This window comes from Acinonyx jubatus, chromosome B3, assembly GCF_027475565.1.
Source record: "Acinonyx jubatus isolate Ajub_Pintada_27869175 chromosome B3, VMU_Ajub_asm_v1.0, whole genome shotgun sequence".
Classification (NCBI taxonomy): domain Eukaryota; kingdom Metazoa; phylum Chordata; class Mammalia; order Carnivora; family Felidae; genus Acinonyx; species Acinonyx jubatus.
Window position 1 is genome coordinate 129,368,767 of NC_069386.1, and position 18,099 is coordinate 129,386,865.

At 46.3% G+C, this 18,099-nt stretch overlaps 1 protein-coding gene across 4 annotated transcripts in view; it reads right to left on the reverse strand.

Moving 5' to 3' along the window:
- KCNK10 (potassium two pore domain channel subfamily K member 10) overlaps nucleotides 1–18,099 on the reverse strand; it is a 128,584-nt gene that overhangs the window by 56,137 nt on the left and 54,348 nt on the right. For all 4 annotated transcript variants that reach the window (XM_027066359.2, XM_027066358.2, XM_053224801.1 and 1 more), the window contains one exon: nucleotides 13,665–13,999. In XM_027066359.2, coding sequence (XP_026922160.2) covers nucleotides 13,665–13,999 — 335 coding nt within the window. The remainder of the gene's footprint in view (nucleotides 1–13,664; nucleotides 14,000–18,099) is intronic.

Below are 18,099 nucleotides of genomic sequence, written 5' to 3' on the forward strand. Positions count from 1 at the left end.
CAACTGACAGAATGGGAAAAGATATTTGCAAATGACATATTGGAGAAAGAGTTAGTATCCAAAATCTATAAAGAACTTACCAAACTCAACACCCATAAAACAAATAATCCAGTGAAGAAATGGGCAGAAGACATGAATACACACTTTTCCAAAGAAGACATCCAGATGGCCAACAGACACATGAAAAGATGCTCAACATCACTCATCATCCGGGAAATACAAATCAAAACCACCCTGAGATACCACCTCACATCAGTCAGAGTAGCTATAATTAATAACTCAGGAAACAACAGATTCTGGAGAAGATGTGGAGAAATGGGAACCCTATCACACCATTGGTGGGAATGCAAGCTGGTGCAGCCGTTCTGGAAAACAGTGTGGAGGTTCCTCAAAAAATTAAAAAATAGAACTACCCTATGATCCAGAAATTGCACTACTAGGAATTTATCCAAAGGATACAGGAGTGCTGATTCATAGGGGCACATGTACCCCAATGTTTATAGCAGTGCTTTCAACAATAGTCAAATTATGGAAAGAGGATTTTTTTTAATGTATGAAAACTTTGAGAAGTGTGCCTTGTCATTTCATATATAATAATACTAATGATAGCAGGAATCCTTTCTGAGCACTTACTAGTGCACAGAGTGACTCAGTTAACCCTCATGATGATCCTGTGAGACAGGCATCACTATCTTCATGTGGGACACATGAGATTTAGAAGAGGGAAGTACCTCGACCATGGTCCCACATCTAGGGCACGGCAAAGTGAGCCAGTGGCTGCTATTAGAATTGTCAATGGGAGGGGCACCTGGGTGGCTCAGTTGGTTAAGCGTCTGACTTTGCCTCAGGTCATGATCTCATGGTTCATGAGTTTGAGCCCCGCGTTGGGCTCTGTGCTGACAGAGCAGAGACTGGAGCCTGCTACAGATTCTGTGTTTCCCTCTCTCTCTGCTCCTCCCCTTCTCTCTCAAAACTAAATAAACATTAAAAAACATTTTTTTTTTTTTTTTTTTTTTTTTTACGAATTGCCAACAGAATTGCTTCCTAAATGCCGGAAAGGAAGACTCTCTCCATCCTCGGTGTTCTTCTTTCTCCCCATCCTGGACCCTCTTGGCCCAGCTCCCTGCCTTGCAGACAGCAGGCTGGATCCCACCCAGGCTGGAACCCCTCAAGCATCTATGAAAGGTGGAGGGAGAAGGGAGAGGGGACTGATATGCCTGTGCCTTCCCCTCCCACCTGGTGGATGGTCAACGTGGCCCTCTGCCTGTGCTGGCCATCCTACAGCCATACCACCTCAGCATCTCCCACAAAGAAATGCCAACAAAAACTTTTTATGTCCAGACCATAAAGAGAAAAAGAGAGAGGCACCTTCTGCGCCTTGGTGAATATTACGACGATGTTTATTTTCCTGCCATCCTAAGTATCAAGTTATGTGCAAATATTAGCCCTTCCTCGGGTCCCTGACAGCAAGCTTTCATCAACACTTTACAGCCTGGTTATAAATCTAAAGGGAAGGCCACCTGCAGAACGGAGAGAACAGTAGAGAATCTGTTTAGAGAATAAAAGAGCAAATCTGAATTAACTGGACCATATACCCAGAGCCTATGGTCTTAGATAAGTAACTTTCTTGCTACCACTACTTAATTCTTTGGTGGGGTAATGTTCTAAAACTCAATTCATTAGCATCTGGCTATACACTAATGACTAATCTATCTATATATTGTCATGTGGGGTCAAGCCATATTTGGGGATCTCTTTTACCTTCCAAATTGTGCCTTACAATGTAGAATCAATTTTCTCTCTCTCTCTCTCTCTCTCTCTCTCTTTCTCTCTCTCTCTCTCTCTGACTACATGGGAGGAAGAAATAAGAGAAACTTTAAACCATGAGGAAAGCAACAAGCTCATGAGGAAGTAGAGTATCATCTATGCTCCAATAAGATCAATAAGCTTCCTGACGAACTGTCACCCTTTCATCCCAGTTTGGACTCATCCTGTACAGACTCAGTAACCAATTTGCCAAGTGATACTCAAAAGTCACCCTGGTCCTGCAGAGAATGTTTGACATATGCCCCATTCTCTCTGCACTTGAGATCACTCCTATCAAACATGAGTCCGTCCACAATTTCAGAGGTGGGGAGGAGGAATTTACTGGGCTACAGAAGGAACTCCAGGAATTCGGATTCACAGCAACGTGAGCTAATTCCTTCCATTGCTATGGCATTCAAAGAGACCCTGAAATCTAAGAGATGGTTCATAACATCATGAAAGAGAGATGCTTATGCTATCTTGTTTTCATTGTAGCTATTGACTTAGACTCTTCCTTGCTCTTGAGTGTTCAATATGAATCCCAAATTAATACTTCATTTCCTGTGCCTCTGTAGACAACATGCCAGCACCTATAACCAGCACCAGTGTCTAATGAGCATGATTTGATCTGGAAACAAGAAGGAAGTGGAGACAATCCCAGAGACTTTGGAGAAAGCTCTAGAATACTCACAAAAATAATCATAGTAGCCAGCATTTGAAATGCACCTTCTTCTCTTATTCAACCCTCACAAAAACCCTGTTATAAAAAGTCATGTTATTAATTCCATCTCTTGTCTAAATGAGACAAGAGAAAGCAAAAGTAACTTGGCCACAGTTGTAGTAGCTGGTAAGTGGCAGAGCCGGGACTGGTTAAAGGCACACTCCTTCAACTATGCTTTCTCCTGTCTCCCACAGACACCTCTCTGTCCAGTGTGCAAACATTTTTCTAAAGCTCATCTGCTATGTCACTTTCTCCCACATGAAACAGGACAATATAGAGAAGAATTTGTGATCTGGTCCTCATTTCTCAAAGAATGAAAGGTTAACTCCTCACTTACTCCATAAAGTTAACCTGGCATCAGCAAGATTTCCATCTCTTCTGTCCACTGAGAAGGAAAGGAATTTCCTTGTTCTCAGCAAAGACTAAGAAGTTACTCTTCACCACAGATCTGAATGACAACTCATGCACTTTGGTTTTAAAGAGAATACACTGACCCAGCCTCAATACCTTTAGGTGAAGACACAACGTCTCTCTAGAGCACAACCAACAGATAATCATGACCCTCTGCCGTCCTCACAGGTGAATGAAGGTCCTTTTGAAGGTCCCACAGGTTGAGACATAGACTCCTGCTCTGTGAATAAGGGCCCAAGTGTTTCCTTATCTTCTAGCAATGGCCATACTGGATTCCAACTATCAAGACAAGTTGGTCTCCCTGACCATTAGTAGAACATTGTGGTTAAAAAGCACAGATACTGGGGATGCCTGGGTGGCTCAGTTGGTTAAGTGTCTGACTTTGGCTCAGGTCATGATCTCACAATTTGTGGGTTCGAGCCCCATGTTGGGCTCTGTGTTGATAGCTCAGAGCCCAGAGCCTGCTTCGGATTCTGTGTCTCCCTCTCTCTCTACCCCTCCCCCATTCATGCTGTGTCTCTCTTTCTCTCAAAAATAAACAAACATTTTTTTTTTTAATTTTTTAAAAAGCACAGATTCTGGGGCCAGACTCCCCATCTCCAGATCCCAGTTCTACCTCTCAGTCAAGCATGGGCAAGTTACTTAACTCCTCCTGTCAGTTTCTTACCCTCACCTCAAAGGATCATGTCAACATTAAATGATAAAGTATTTACAGCAGTGCCTGGCCTCAGTAAACACCGTGCAAGTGTTAGCTAATGATACAATTAATACCAGACTGGGAGCTTCTGGAGGACAGGGAGTAGCCATCTTGCATCTTCTGTTATTTGTTTTCTTTTTCTATTTTTTTAAATATTTTTTTTAACGTTTATTTATTTTTGAGACAGAGAGAGAGACAGAGCATGAACAGGGGAGGGTCAGAGAGAGAGGGAGACACAGAACCTGAAACAAGCTCCAGGCTCTGAGCTGTCAGCACAGAGCCTGACGCGGGGCTCGAACTCACGGACCGTGAGATCATGACCTGAGCCGAAGTCGGATGCTTAACCGACTGAGCCACCCAGGCGCCCCTGTTGTTTTCTAATCACAAGAGTCTAACACAGCACCTGCTTCGTGACAAGCATTCAGTAAATATTAGTTATCTAAATGAATACATCTGATTATAAATAATGAAAATAATTAAATGAGCTGCACACCATCAAAATCTCGTTAAATAAGATTTTCACTTCACTTTAAACGAGAAGCAGACACATGCACATTTGTACAGAAATATGGATGCAGTACCACTCATTGCTGGGTTTTTGTTTTATTTTTATGGGAGTTGTTTTTTTGTTTGTTTGTTTGTTTTTTTGGAACACAATCCTCATTTGCAAATTCATTTTTCCAGTAGCATGCCAATTTCCATTAGCTCTTTAATTTCTGGCTTAAAAGCTTCAGGACTTCACTAAACACTGATGGAATCACAACCTCCGGGATGAAAACAATAATAATAATGAACTGGAGGCCTGTAGAGACAGGCCAGGGGCTGCAGGCCCAACCCTGCGTGCACTGAACAATCTTGTGTATGACTGCTTCACTGGAGAAATGGCAGTGCCTCTGACTTCGGGACACCCGCCAGGAGGAGTCTCTTCAGTTTGTCAGGGCTGCGTCCTTGGGCACAAAGGACCCAAACCCGCACTCAGCAGAGGTCACCTGCTGCCTCAGCTGTGGCCTAAACTTCTTGCCCAAAAGCTGCTTGGAAGAAGTGACGGCCCAGGGCGGGGAAGGACAAGGCTTAGCTGGCTCTGCTCTCTGACTCACAGCACGGATTTCCGCGGACTGCTGAATCGGTGTCTCCAGTGCCACGCTTCTCTTAAATCACTGCATTCCTAAATACGTAAACTTTGGAGGTTATGGACACCAAGGGAATCTGCTCATGCAGGAAAAAAAGACAGGAATATGCTTTAAGAGAAGTACTCTTGACAACAAGGCTGAAAAGAAAGGGCTTCTATTGCCCAGAAACAAACTTTCTGCTTCGCTTCTGTGAAGGTTTGAAATGAAGGGCTCTTGGTCTCCAAAACAGATATGAAAATCCCTATTCCTTCATTCCTCAAGCCTTGAGCATCTTCTGTGGGCCAGCTACTTGTGCCAGGCATGAGCGACATAAGGATAAAAGACACAGACTCAACCTGGAAGACCTTAGAGCTGTGGGAAGGAGACGGATGAGAAAGACAGTAGTCACTCAATAGAGTCTATTAAGCGTGGAGGCAAATGTGAGTGATTGATGCTACAGGGCCAAGCAGAGCACCTCACGCCATGGAGGGTACACGACGGCCTCCCTGAAGACTTGAGTTTGGGCACCTCTGAAGGCAAATGATTCAGAAATCCAAAGCGTAACACTTAGCAGAGTGCCATAGTTGGTATTCCGTGAATGTGTAGTTACTAAATGAATGAATGAATGGATGAATGAATGATTTAAAACCAGCTCTCTGACTACCACTGCAACCCTTTGGATCGAGATAAGGGACCCAAATGGCGAACTGGTGACTGATCACATCATGTCACCCTGCTGCCTGAAACACGGCCACAGCTTCCCAGTGCGCTTAGGATAAAGTCCAACATCAGGCCCCGCGCGGTTTGCTCCCCTTGCCCCTGCTCCCAGTCCAACCTCCTACCAACCTCCTACCTTGCTAACTCCCCTCCAGCCATAAATGCTCCTCTTCTCTCAAGTCCCCAGACACCCCGGGCACCCTTCCACCACAGGGCCTTGGCACTCAGCTGCCCCACCTGGACTCCCCGTGCCCCCTGTGTCAGACCTCCTGCTCACATGCCCCACGGCTCCATCCCGTCTGCAGCATTCACTCATGGCGGTTTTGTTTATACTAATTTGTGTGGTCACACGCACAAGATTTGCCTCCCCTACTACCTATCAGTAGGGTAGCCATATGATTTATCTTTCAAACCAGGATACTTGCGACAGAGACAGAGATGCTATTATTATTCCAGAACCACGAAAACTGGGATGTTCGGTCATCCTAGTTATAAACTCCAAGAGGTCAGGGACTACGTCCACCTTTTATTCACCATTATGTCCCCAGGACTTAGCACTGAAGTTGGCACACAGCAGGAAATCAGTAAATTTGTTGAATGAATGAATGAATGAGTAATGGAGTAAGGGATTTGGAGCTTGAATGAAGAAGGGAATGGTAAATGTCACAGCCTTGGGAAATGTTCATGGCTCATGCAAATTAACTAACATCTCCTGCTCCTGGAGAAAACAGTTTGGCAGCTCCTGATCTCTGGCCCGCCCTTATCTGCAGAATAGCGGCTTTGGTTACCATGGCAGCATTAAAGGTCCACGCCCAGGACACGACACAGTACCCCATCCTCTCTTGCAGCCTCTTGTACCTTAAATGAAATCATGTCCCACCAAATCATGGTGGAGTCAGGCCCAAAGAGCAGAGCTAGTAAAATGAGTCAGTAGGCCAGAGTCCTGAGCAAAGTATCTAACACTCTAATCACTTATTAGCAAAGGATATAAATCCCTAAGAGATCATAAAGGGAAAACCAGTGGCAGAGGTCCTGTTGACTAACGTAAAAAGTCCTGCACCAGTCCAAGTGGGGAAGGGAAGATACAGCAGGATGAGAGGGGACCCCCACCCACAAAGGCTCATACTTCCAGGAAATTCCAGACCTGGCTGACAGTTGAGAGCTTCAGGTTTGCTTCAGATAAAGAGACCATCATGACTAGGAAGTACCCATTTTGAGGTCAAGACGGTTCTGAGAAGTTAAGCAACTTGCCCAAGCAAGGACTGAAGGATGCCAGGAAAAATGTCCACCTCCCAGCATCAAGGTAGTGTGCTCACTGGGGTGGTGGGGGGGATGGGGATTAGGGGGTGCGGGGCGGGGGGGGGTCAGAGACGTTATACAAGCTGTCCCCAGGGGACCCCTCCAGTGAGAGAGGAATCCTTGTTGCCTGCACTACAAGACCCTTACAATGGAACATCCCGAGTCCTCCCTGGTGGTCATTTCATCCAATACTACACCCACTCCTGTGAAACACCTCTCCCTCGTGGCTACTACCTGGAGAGAAATAGCCATGAGACCCCACTAGCTACTCTGGAGACCTGCAAAGTCTTAAAACATCTAAGAATTCACAGCCTGAAAACCAACTGCCACGTATCATCACTCACCCAGGCTGGGGTGTGGTTCCCCATCAGTCAGGGAAGCCACCCCATGATTTTATTCTTTGAGGTTTACAGAAGACAAAGGTGTTCTTGCTTTCTCCGAGACTAGCCATGACAGAAGCTTCTAAGACAATTGTATTGGGGTCAGGGACATAAGCAACAGAGGCATAGGAGAGCACTGAGGATAAAGAGGTTCTTGGGATGGGGTGGCTGTCAAATCAAGTTCAAGGAAATAATGTTTCCTGGACACCAGCTATATGCCAGGCACTCTGCTGGGTGCTCTGAGTGAGTTACCTCCTTCCCTCTTCAGCTTCTGAATGAGAGGGACTGTCCCACCCTTTTGTAGGAAGAGAAGACTTAGGTTCATTGGGGTGAGGGACCAAGTCTACCTGACTTTCAGGCCCATGCTCCTTCCCCTCTTTGACACCCCCTTCTTTGAAAATACAATATAGTCCACACGTGTAATGCTACAGTGCCAGGTGAGATAGCCCACATCTCCTTAAAAATTTCTCCTTTTCCTCCAGTATTTTCCTTGGGGGTAAAAGCTTTCAGAAAAGGCCCAGATGTGCTATAGGGCGATAGTCACCGTTGATGCAAGTTGAGCAGCATAGCCCAATGGCTAGACCTACAGGCTCTGGAGTCAGGTATCCCAAGGCTCAAATCCCAGTTTAACCATGCATTGGCTGTGACTTACCTTGAACCAGTTACTTCTTAGAATTAATTTTCTCATCCATAAAATGGAATGACGGCAGTGCAACTCTATCTGTAGGCTTATTGCAAGGGTTAAATGAACTCAGACCTGGAAGCACTTAGAAAAGTGCCTAGAGGAAAGTAAACCACCAATAAGTGGTAGCCATTTTTCATTACCTTGACAGCTCTGCAGGAGATCTCTCTGTTACTGTCATCTGCAGACTCCCTCGCGTCGCCTCGGGGGTGAGAGTCTAAAGATGGATGGCTCTTATGTGTCCCCTCTGGGTGGAACCCCTGAGGCCCAGCTCTGGTTAAGTGGCTTGCCCCAGGGCATCAAACTAGAAAGATCCACACGCCTCACTAGGGGTAAACAGCAGTCAGGTACAGATGACATCCACCCCTTCACTCAGTCACACCTTGGAATGATGGCCACCCTATTGTTCCACTGACCTGTGCCAGCCTTGGGGGCTGTCTGAGTCTTCTGGGACCCTGAGGTTCTCTGGAATGTTTCTCAAACTACAGGAGGAACAATGGAGGAGGCGCAGACAGTGATCGGTGTCCCCACCACGGCTCGGGATAAAGACCCGGATCTAGATGGCCCCGGTAAACCCTCTAAATGGAATAGGAAACTGGTCCATTTCCTCCCTGAGCTCAGGCCAGAAAGACACAGCCCCTCGGTGTTAGCAACCCAACCCGGCACTCACAGAGCAATTTCTGCGAAGGTGACTTCACACTTCAACAGCAGAAGCACATTGAGAAAATTTGTCAATGACAAAATTTAGGATCGAAACCCCGGAGGGCCTTTTAGGAGCTTTCTTCTCTTTTCCCTTAGGAGGATCCCAGGATGCACATACTTCAGGGGCTTTCTGGCTTTTTTCTTCCTTCCCGAACAAAGAAATAGTAGCAATCACAACAGCTGCAAGTAACTGAACTTTTTGTTTACTATTCATACGACCCAAACAGGTGGACACTAATACCACTATCTCCATTTTACAGACGGGAAGGTGAGGACCCTGGGTGACTCCCCTATTTCCCAAGTCACCTGGCCGGGAAGCGGGGAAGAGATTTAACACAGGAAGGGAAACTGCAGAGTCTGGGTGCTTATTGCCACGCTATGCTGCCCACGCAGCCTCTGCTTGAACAAGGAGCACTGAGCAGGCACTCCAGAAATCTCTGCTGAATGGGGAATGAGTCATTTGCAAGTTTTCTTCATCTGACTCTCTTAAACGTGGCCCCTTCCATGGGTGATGGGTATTGAAGAGGGCATCTTTTGGGATGAGCACTGGGTGTTGTATGGAAACCAATTTGACAATAAATTTCATATATTAAAAAAAAAAGGAAATAGTTTGCTATAACTGTCAAAAAAAAAAAAAGTGGCCCCTTCCCTGTTATCTCAGTATCTGTGTCTCACTTATGATGTTCTAATAGTCTCCTTATGAGCCTTCCTTCCTTCAATTTCTCCTTCCACCAACCCAAAGCCCCCCTTGCTAGAAGAGTTATTTTTCCAACAGCAAATTTTCTTTTTTTTTTTTAATTTTTTTTTTCAACGTTTATTTATTTTTGGGACAGAGAGAGACAGAGCATGAACGGGGAAGGGGCAGAGAGAGAGGGAGACACAGAATCGGAAACAGGCTCCAGGCTCTGAGCCATCAGCCCAGAGCCTGACGCGGGGCTCGATCTCACGGACCGCGAGATCGTGACCTGGCTGAAGTCAGACGCTTAACCGACTGCGCCACCCAGGCACCCCTCCAACAGCAAATTTTCATGTCACTGCCTTGCTTAAACTCTTCAGTGACTCCCCACTTCCCAGGGCAGAAAGCCTAACTCCTCAGCAAGGCTCTCTGGGCACCTCCCAAATCCAGCCCCACTCGCCTCCCCAGTCTTATCTACCACCCCTCCCTACACCTCTCAGCTCAGGCCACACTGACCACCTGCAGCTTCCTCAACGGGCCACACTCACCATTGGGGTGCCCTTGACCCATGACCTAGGGAATGAATCTCCTCCCACAGTCCACGTTTCTGTTTGCATGTGCGGTGGTTAAAAGCCTAGGATGCATGGTCAGACCGCCCAGGAGTAAATCCTAGATCTTCTGCTTACTAACGGGGTGACCTTGAGCACATAACCTCGCTGTCTGATGCCTCTGTGTCCGTGGGCACAAAAGACTATCCTTGTAGAACGGTTATAGGGACCAAAAGAGATAAAGAACCACAAAATCTTCCCTGACCTCTGCGTCACTGGGGCTCCCATTTTTATGTACTTCTAGTAGCTCCATTCTGGCTGTCATAAAAAGACAAGACAGAACAAATGCTGGCAGGGACGTGGAGAAAGGGGAACCCTCTCGCGCTGCTGGTGGGAATGTAAATCAGTGCCGCCACTCTGGAAAACAGTATGGAGGTTCCTCAAAAACTTAAAAATAGAACTACCATATGATCCAGCAATTGCACTTCTGGGAATACGTCCAAGAAAACACAAAAACACTAACTTGAAAAAACACACGCACCTCATGCTCACGGCAGCATTATTTACAGTAGACAAGACCCGGAAACCACCTAAGTGTCCATCGACAAAGGAGCAGATAAAGGAGTTGTGGTACATAATATATACAGTGGAACACGAGTAGACGGCATTATGCTAAGTAAAATAGGTCAGACAGAGAAAGACAAATACTGTATGACCTCACTTATATGTGGAATCTAAGAGAAAAATTCATAGAAAAAGAGATCAGAGGCCAAGGGGAGGGGGAGGGGGCCTGGAGGAAGGTGGTTAAAAAGTATCAGCTTCCGGTTATAAGATCCCAAAGTAGGGGCACCTGGGTGGCTCAGTCACTTAACCATCCGACCTCAGCTCAGGGCATGATCTCACGGTTTGTGGGTTCAAGCCCCGTGTCGGGTTCTGTGCTGACAGCTCAGAGCCCGGAGCCTGCTTCGGATTCTGTGTCTCCCTCTCTCTGCCCCCTCCCCTGCTCATGTTCTGCCTCTCTCTCTCTCAAAAATAAATAAACGTTAAAAAATAAAATTAAAATAAGATCCATAAGTAGTAAGGACAAAAAGTACAGCATGATGACCATAGCTAACGCTGCAGTGTGATATATAGGAAAGGTGTTAAGAGAGCAAATCTCGAGGGTCCTCAGCACAAGGAGAAGATTTCTTTTTTCTCTTTTTGCTTTTTTTCTTTATTGTAGCTACATGAGGTGATGGATGCCAACCAAACATAGTGGTAATCGTTACAGAATGTATGTTCCCAACCATTCTTCTGTACATCCAAACTTATACAGTGATGCATGTCAATTACATCGCCATAAAACTGGAAAAATAATAGCTCCATTCCAGTGAATCGCGGTTGTTGGGTTACATGCCTCTTCCTCCAGGGTTTCTCTGCCTCGGCACTGCCGACACCTGCCTGCATGATTCTTTGCTGTGGCCAGGGCCGTCCTGTGCATTGCAGGATGTTAGCAGCCTCGCTGGTCTCTACTCACCAGACCCTACTAACACCGCCTCAAGACTTGACAACCAAAAATGCCTCCAGACATTGTCAGAGGTCATCTGGGGGGCAAACCCCCCCTCCCCATTAAGAACCACTGCCTGAACCAGGGGATGTATGGAAGTGTTGAATCTCTATATTGTACACCTGAAACTAATGCAACGCCGTATGTTAACCAACAGGAATTAAAATAAAAACTTTAAAGAAACGGTGCCACTGCCTGAAACTCTAAGCTCCTGGAGCAATCCTACAAGCACCAGTGGCAGCAGCAATAGCAATTGTGTTTTCTGAGCACTCACCACGTGCAAAGCCCTTCTCAGTGAGTCATAGAATTTAATCCTCTCAACACCCCAGGGGGGAGGGATTTTAGGCACATTTTATTGATAATGAAACTGGATCTCAGAGAGGTTAGTAACTTGCTCACGGTGTGTTTTATTTTCACCTTGTCTATCCCCAGCACCTAGCATGTTACCTGATACAACAGGCATTCAATAGCAAGTTAAAGAATGCATGGATGAGGGGTGCCTGGGTGGCTCAGTCCATTAAGCATCCAACTTCGGATGCATCCATTGATGCAAAGATAATGTGACATGATCCTTTTCTCCAAGATCTCACTGTCTGTGGAAGGAAAATTCAAGCATGAATCTAGATTCAATTCAGACCACCGTTTATATGTATCGCAGCTAAATAAAAAGGGTCTCATCACAACAAGTATAATCCCATTCTTACTTAAAATTACTCCAGAATTGTTTCCCTCTTTTTCTATGGCATTCTAGGCCTTAAATCCAGCACAGATTAGTACCACACTCTCATCACCACAAACTTGACGGCGTTTTTTCACAAAAGAAGAAAACAAAGACAAAGCTATCCAAGAAAGAGTAATATAAAACACCACCCTTAGATTTGACAGGGTTTTTTTCATAAAAATTATAGGAACACAGGTATGAAATCATATTTATTCCCAGAGGGGGAGGTGGGGAGAGAATGTGTATTTCTAGGTATTGAAGAGTCAAGTCAGATTATCAAAATTTCCTTAAAGGAATATAATTGCTATGAAGGTTCCAGATCATAGGTAGCCCCCAAATTCATTTACCCTATCAGTGCAGTTAGAAAGAAAGAAAGAGAGAGAGACAGAAAGAGAAAGAAAGAGAAAAGAAAAGAAAAGGAAAGAAAAGAAAAGAAAAGAAAAGAAAAGAAAAGAAAAGAAAAGAAAAGAAAAGAAAAGAAAAGAAAAGAAAAGAAAAGAACGAGCCAGGCCAGTCTTGCAAATCCTGCAATATCCTGGATTGCAGTAACCCTTAGAATTTAATGCAGATAATCCCAGAGCAGAAGGAGTTGTGGGAGCCATCTTTTCCATCCCTCTGCCTTGCAAATTTTAGAAGCCCTGGAAAGACGTGGCTCTCCCTTGCCTCCATGAATGTCACTGCCATCCACCAGGACCTCCTCTTCCTGGTTCAGGAGGGTATACAGGATAGGAAATCAATTTTCAGCCTCCAAGGCAGCCATCCACCCTCCATCTCCCGCATGGTGGAACCCTCCAACTGGGCCCCCGACCATTTCACTTCCTCCCTCTGGGACTTGACTATCTGCCCTTCACAGACTTCTGAAGCCTCCTGTTTCACTTCCTCCCATCACTCCACCTGAGAGGACTCTCTGTCTCCCATGGCCCTCCCATGGCCAAGTTCACCCCTGCCGAGGCCACCCCCACCCCTGCTTTCACTGCCTTGCTTCTCTAGGTGGTAGCTCAAAGTTCTCTGCCTCCATCTTTTTATGGGTGCTATTTTCTTAATACCCAAGCTATGCAAGGGCCTTAGCACAGTGCCTGATACAATAAATGTTCAAAAACAGTAATCTTGGTTATTCCTATTACTGCTGTCTTTATTGTATCCCCATAAATCCACCACAATGGCCCTCCCAAGTCACCAACAGCCTCTCATGCCACCTCTGGTGGTCTTTACTCCACTTTCACTGACTTGAGATAGGTTAATACAACGCTGCTTGTTTAAAATTCTTTCTGTGGCACCTAGGGCACCCTCTTAGCCCAGCAGCTCACGCAGACTTCAGAATCAGGAAGTTAATCAGTACACATAGGTGGAATGAATTGGAAAAACCAAAGCCTTTTTGCCTGCCGCTGCCTCCGGCCACCTCCTCCAAAAGCAGGTGATGCGAAACAGAGCCCACTCATCACGCTTCAGGGCATCAAGGCTGTGGCACGCATGTTCCCTCTTCCCCCTGATCATCACGTGCCTTACTCTCTGGCTCCTTGGAGGTCTCAGCTCACAGGTCGCCTCCCCGGAGAAGACCACCCTGACCATCAGGAGCATCTCAACCAAAGGCGAAACTCGGTGAGCTCCAAGGACAGAACCAACGCTGTCCCTTCTCACCCCCTGCTCACCTGGATCAGCGTCTCCAGCTCCTGTGGGCTCACGCAGATATGATCCCGCAGGAATTCTGCCTTCTCCAAGGCGATGGTGTTCTTCTGGCTGCTCTCGAAGGGCTGTTCCAGCGCCCGGAAGACCAGACCACCCGTGACGAGGTAGACCACCACGACCACAAAGATGGCAACGACCGTTTTCCACTTCATGACGGTCTGCAGGCCCCCCTGGGGGGCGCCTTCCATTCTGGCTACCACCGTGGCGCGGGAGGAGACGGACAGGCGCGGGGCCACGTGGTGCCCGCTAGTGGCACCCTTGGGCTGGCACACCGGGGGTGCTGCTGCTGGAACGGCCACTGAGAAACAGGGTGGAGGACAGGGGGAGAGAGAGTTTGTTTATGAATACAAGACACAGAACTTGGCAGAAGCAAAGCACAGATGTCTTTCTCAAGCCAGCTTTCAAACGTGAGGATCACAAACCGGCTCCCCAAGCCGGCAGGGAGGGAACCTGATCAGTTGCGAGGCGCCTGTGTGAGTTCTTGAAAAATGGGCACCAGGAGTTCTGGTTTAAAAAAAAAAAAATAGTATTAATTGAGTTTGAAATGCTTATATTTCTCTACAAGGTCCAACTTTGAAAGCCCGTGATTTATACTTCAGCTCTTGCCTTAGTTTCCTTGGTTAAACGATATATAAGATAGATGACAAACCACCATATTTGAAATACAGACGTATTATTCAACTTGGAGAGGAAATAAATCGGAGATGGATGCCCAACGACTCTGGCCACATACTGAGGACCAGGTGATAACCAAGAGCAGAGGAGAGACTAACATCTAGCGAGTTTCAAAGTCCCTTTCATCCAGGGTCATGGTCACAAAACAAAGAAGGGTGAGCTTGGCATCAGGGAAACAAGTCAAAACTCAGACACAGTAGGGGTGCCTGGGTGGCTCAGTCGGTTAAGCATCCGACTTTGGCTCAGGTCATGATCTCACGGTCTGTGAGTTCGAGCCCCGCGTCAGGCTCTGTGCTAACAGCTCAGAGCCTGGAGCCTGCTTCAGATTCTGTGTCTCCCTCTCTCTCTGCCCCTCCCTTGCTTATGCTCTGCCTCTCTCTGTCTCAAAAATAAATAAAAATATTGAAAAAAATTTTTAAAAAAAAGCTCAGACACAGTAAAAAAAAAAGTTTGGGTTTCAGAAGACTACCAAAGTGAAAAAAAAAAAAAAAAAAGACGGAGTAGAATGAGGGAAGGAATAATGAGTGATGTTTTTATGCCAATAAATTTGGTTTCCTAAAAAAAGAAGAAGAAATAGATTCAAAGCACATTTCTCAATAGAAAATTCAGTGACTTAGATGTAATCGCTCCTGATCTATTAGTAATAGAATTTTTCTTCTATTTGCCTCCAAAAAGAAGCCATTGGAAAAGAAATCTCCCCTCGTGTTGAGAACACATCGAATTCTCAAAGGTCCCTGGTCTCTGTTAGGGCAATTTCGTTACCTTGGAAATAAATATGTTAAGCTGGAGGCTTTTCTGGAATGGCAGGAGGAACAGGGTAGCGTTGCACACGTAATGCTATCATGCATTTCAGAAATCTGTCTTGTGCAGCAGTGAGCAGACAGTGCACTTTGATTTTGTTCTGCCCTCATTATACTAATGCTTATTATAGCCTCTGCCATAGCGCAGCCTGGCTGTTGTGTAAATAAGGTATTAGGAGATGACAATCCTAATTACCTAAGTGGGGCCAACAATCCCACTCAAGAGAGCTCACTGCTCAGTCCCTGCCTTGGGGAACTCAAGATAAATAAAAGCACGGGGATGTCCCTGCCTGTTCACAGCACCAATGACCCTGACAATGCCTGGCCAGAAGGGTGGCCACCTCCAGGAATCTAGGTCTGTAAACATCTGCCTTTCCTCCTAGGGCCTCAAAATCAACTTTTCTCTTGAAAACCAAGCAATCAACCTTTTATTGTATCTTATTCTAGCAAATAAAATCATTATTGTTGATAATCGTATATAACCACTGCAAATAAAATGTTAAATTTCCTTCTGACTTACTGAACCCAAAACCGCCTGGAATCTCTGACTGAAAGATTTAAGAATTAGGATCAGCACTGTGGGCATTACGTTCTTGCTAATCCTTCCCCCAAAACACTACTTCCGGGTTCCTACTAGCCCTTGTTGATAATGAGGTGCGTCTTGTCTTAGGCAGCTTGCTTTCAGCCTTGCCCCCATGTTTCCCATTCATTCAACCTCCCCACTGTATCTCAGTCCCTTGTGCCTCTCACCATTCCTAGGACTACCAACCTTAACTCATCTTGCTTGAACCAATCCAGCAGCTGCCTAAGTGACCTCCCTGCTTCCAATCTCACCCATCTTTGACAAATCTGGGGTCAAATACCACTTCTGGAAGCACTTCCTCCCCTTTCCTCCTGCGGCCTCTGTGGACGGTGGAGCAATGGCCCCCAAAGATGTCCACATCCTAATCCCTGGGCCCTATGCCTGTGTTACCTTACAACAGGAAAGGAACTTTGCAAATGTGATTAAGTTAAAAATCTAGAGATAGGGAATTATCCTAGATTATCTGGGTGGGCCCAATATAATCACAAATTTCCTTCTAAGAGGGAGGCAGGACAGTCAGAGAAAGACATGTAAAGACAGAAGCAGAGGTCACAAGCCAAGGGATGGAATCAACTCCTAGAAGCTGGAAGAGACAAGGAACAGACTCTCCCCTAGAGGCTCCAGAAGGATTGCATCCTGCCCACACCTTAATTTTGGCCCAATGAGACCGATTTGGAACTTCTGACCTCCAGAACCATAAGATAATAAAGATGTATTCTTTTCAGCCACTAAGATTGTTACAGCAGCAACAGGAAGCTAATACACCCCCACTAGATGAGATCTCTCTTGACCCACACTCACTGCCCTGTGCTGTTAATAGAGCCTGTTTACTTGTCACTCGACTTAGAGCTTTAGGAGGGCAGGCCCCGGGTCTACCCTCTCATCTCTGTACCCCAGTGTCCTGTATGGTGCCTCCCACAAGAGGCGCTGATAAAATGAATGAAGAACAGAAGGAAGAGACGTGGGCACGTCTGAACCGCGCATACAACGTGGATGAGTGGTGTTCAGCGGGAAACCGCTTGGCACCCCAGGAGCCAAGAGCAGGTGCTCCGACACAGCAGTGCTCTGCTCACCCCTCACCCCTTCATGGATGTTCCTCTGGTCGGCAGCCCCGTCCCCACCTTCACCTGCCTGGGAAACTCCCATCCTCCTCAATCCCAGCTCCAAGCCGCCTCCCCTGTGAAGTCATCCCGGACTCTCCAGGCCCACCTGGCATGCCCCTCGCCCGACGAGCCTACAAATTCCTTAGAGTCTGAAAGCTTGTCTTTTAATGGTTGGATCTCCATTTCTCGGCATAGTGCCTTGAATAGAGCAATTGTTTGTTTTCTGTTGTTGTTGTTGTTGCTGATTCCTTCAAACCATAAACAAAAGCCCCATCAGTCACCACCACCCTCAGTAACAAGTATTTGTGTAATGCCAAATGAGCACGGGGCGCTGTGCTGTGGTGGTCACAGTCCCTCCCAGCTCCAGGGGTTGACAACCCACTTAGGGGACATCCTCCACACTGACAGGTGATAACCATTAGGAGGAAGCCTAATGACGGCCTTGAGCTCGGGGGTCATTTGTAGCTGGGACTCATTCACGGACTTGCATCATGGATGTTTCCAGGGCTTTTAGCATCCCTGAGGCTGAGCAGAATTGGGCTTGAGAAAGGTCTTTTTCAGACCAGTTCCTGATGCCACTCTGCTAAGGGCCAGTCTCTGGGAGCAGAGTCTGAATAGAATCCACCAATCCTGAGTTTCCAAATCACCAGGAGTAAAAACCAGAACTTCAGTCCCAAATCTATCAGTGGCTGGGTGACCTTGAGACCGCCATTTAGTTTCTCTGTTTTCTTATCTTCGAAAGGTGGATGATAAGAACTCAGTTGGAGGGTTGGGGGGCTGGTGGGATTAAAATGAGAATAACATGACTTCCAAGTCAGTCCTCTTCTGGAGCATAGGAAACAGAAAAATAGGAACCAAAGAAATTCCCTTGGTGGAAAGGGCCCTTTTATCTAAAACGTATCAATAACGGATGGGTCGTATAAAGTAATGATCTATCATTCTTCACGACTCCCACAGAAAAGTATCTGGCAGCAAAAAACACTGCTAAAAATTGATGAGAAGGCAAAGCCTGGAAGATAATACCGTAAGTTAATTTTCATTTTAAAATGTTTCCTCACAGGGGCACCTGGGTGGCTCAGTCAGTTAAGCCCTGACTCTTGATTTCGGCTCAGATCACAATCTCATGATTCATGAGATCAAGCCCTGCATCAGGCTCCGTGCTGTTAGCGCAGGGCCTGCTTGGGATTCTCTCTCTCCACCCCTACCCCACTCTCACTCTCTCTCTTTCTCAAAATAA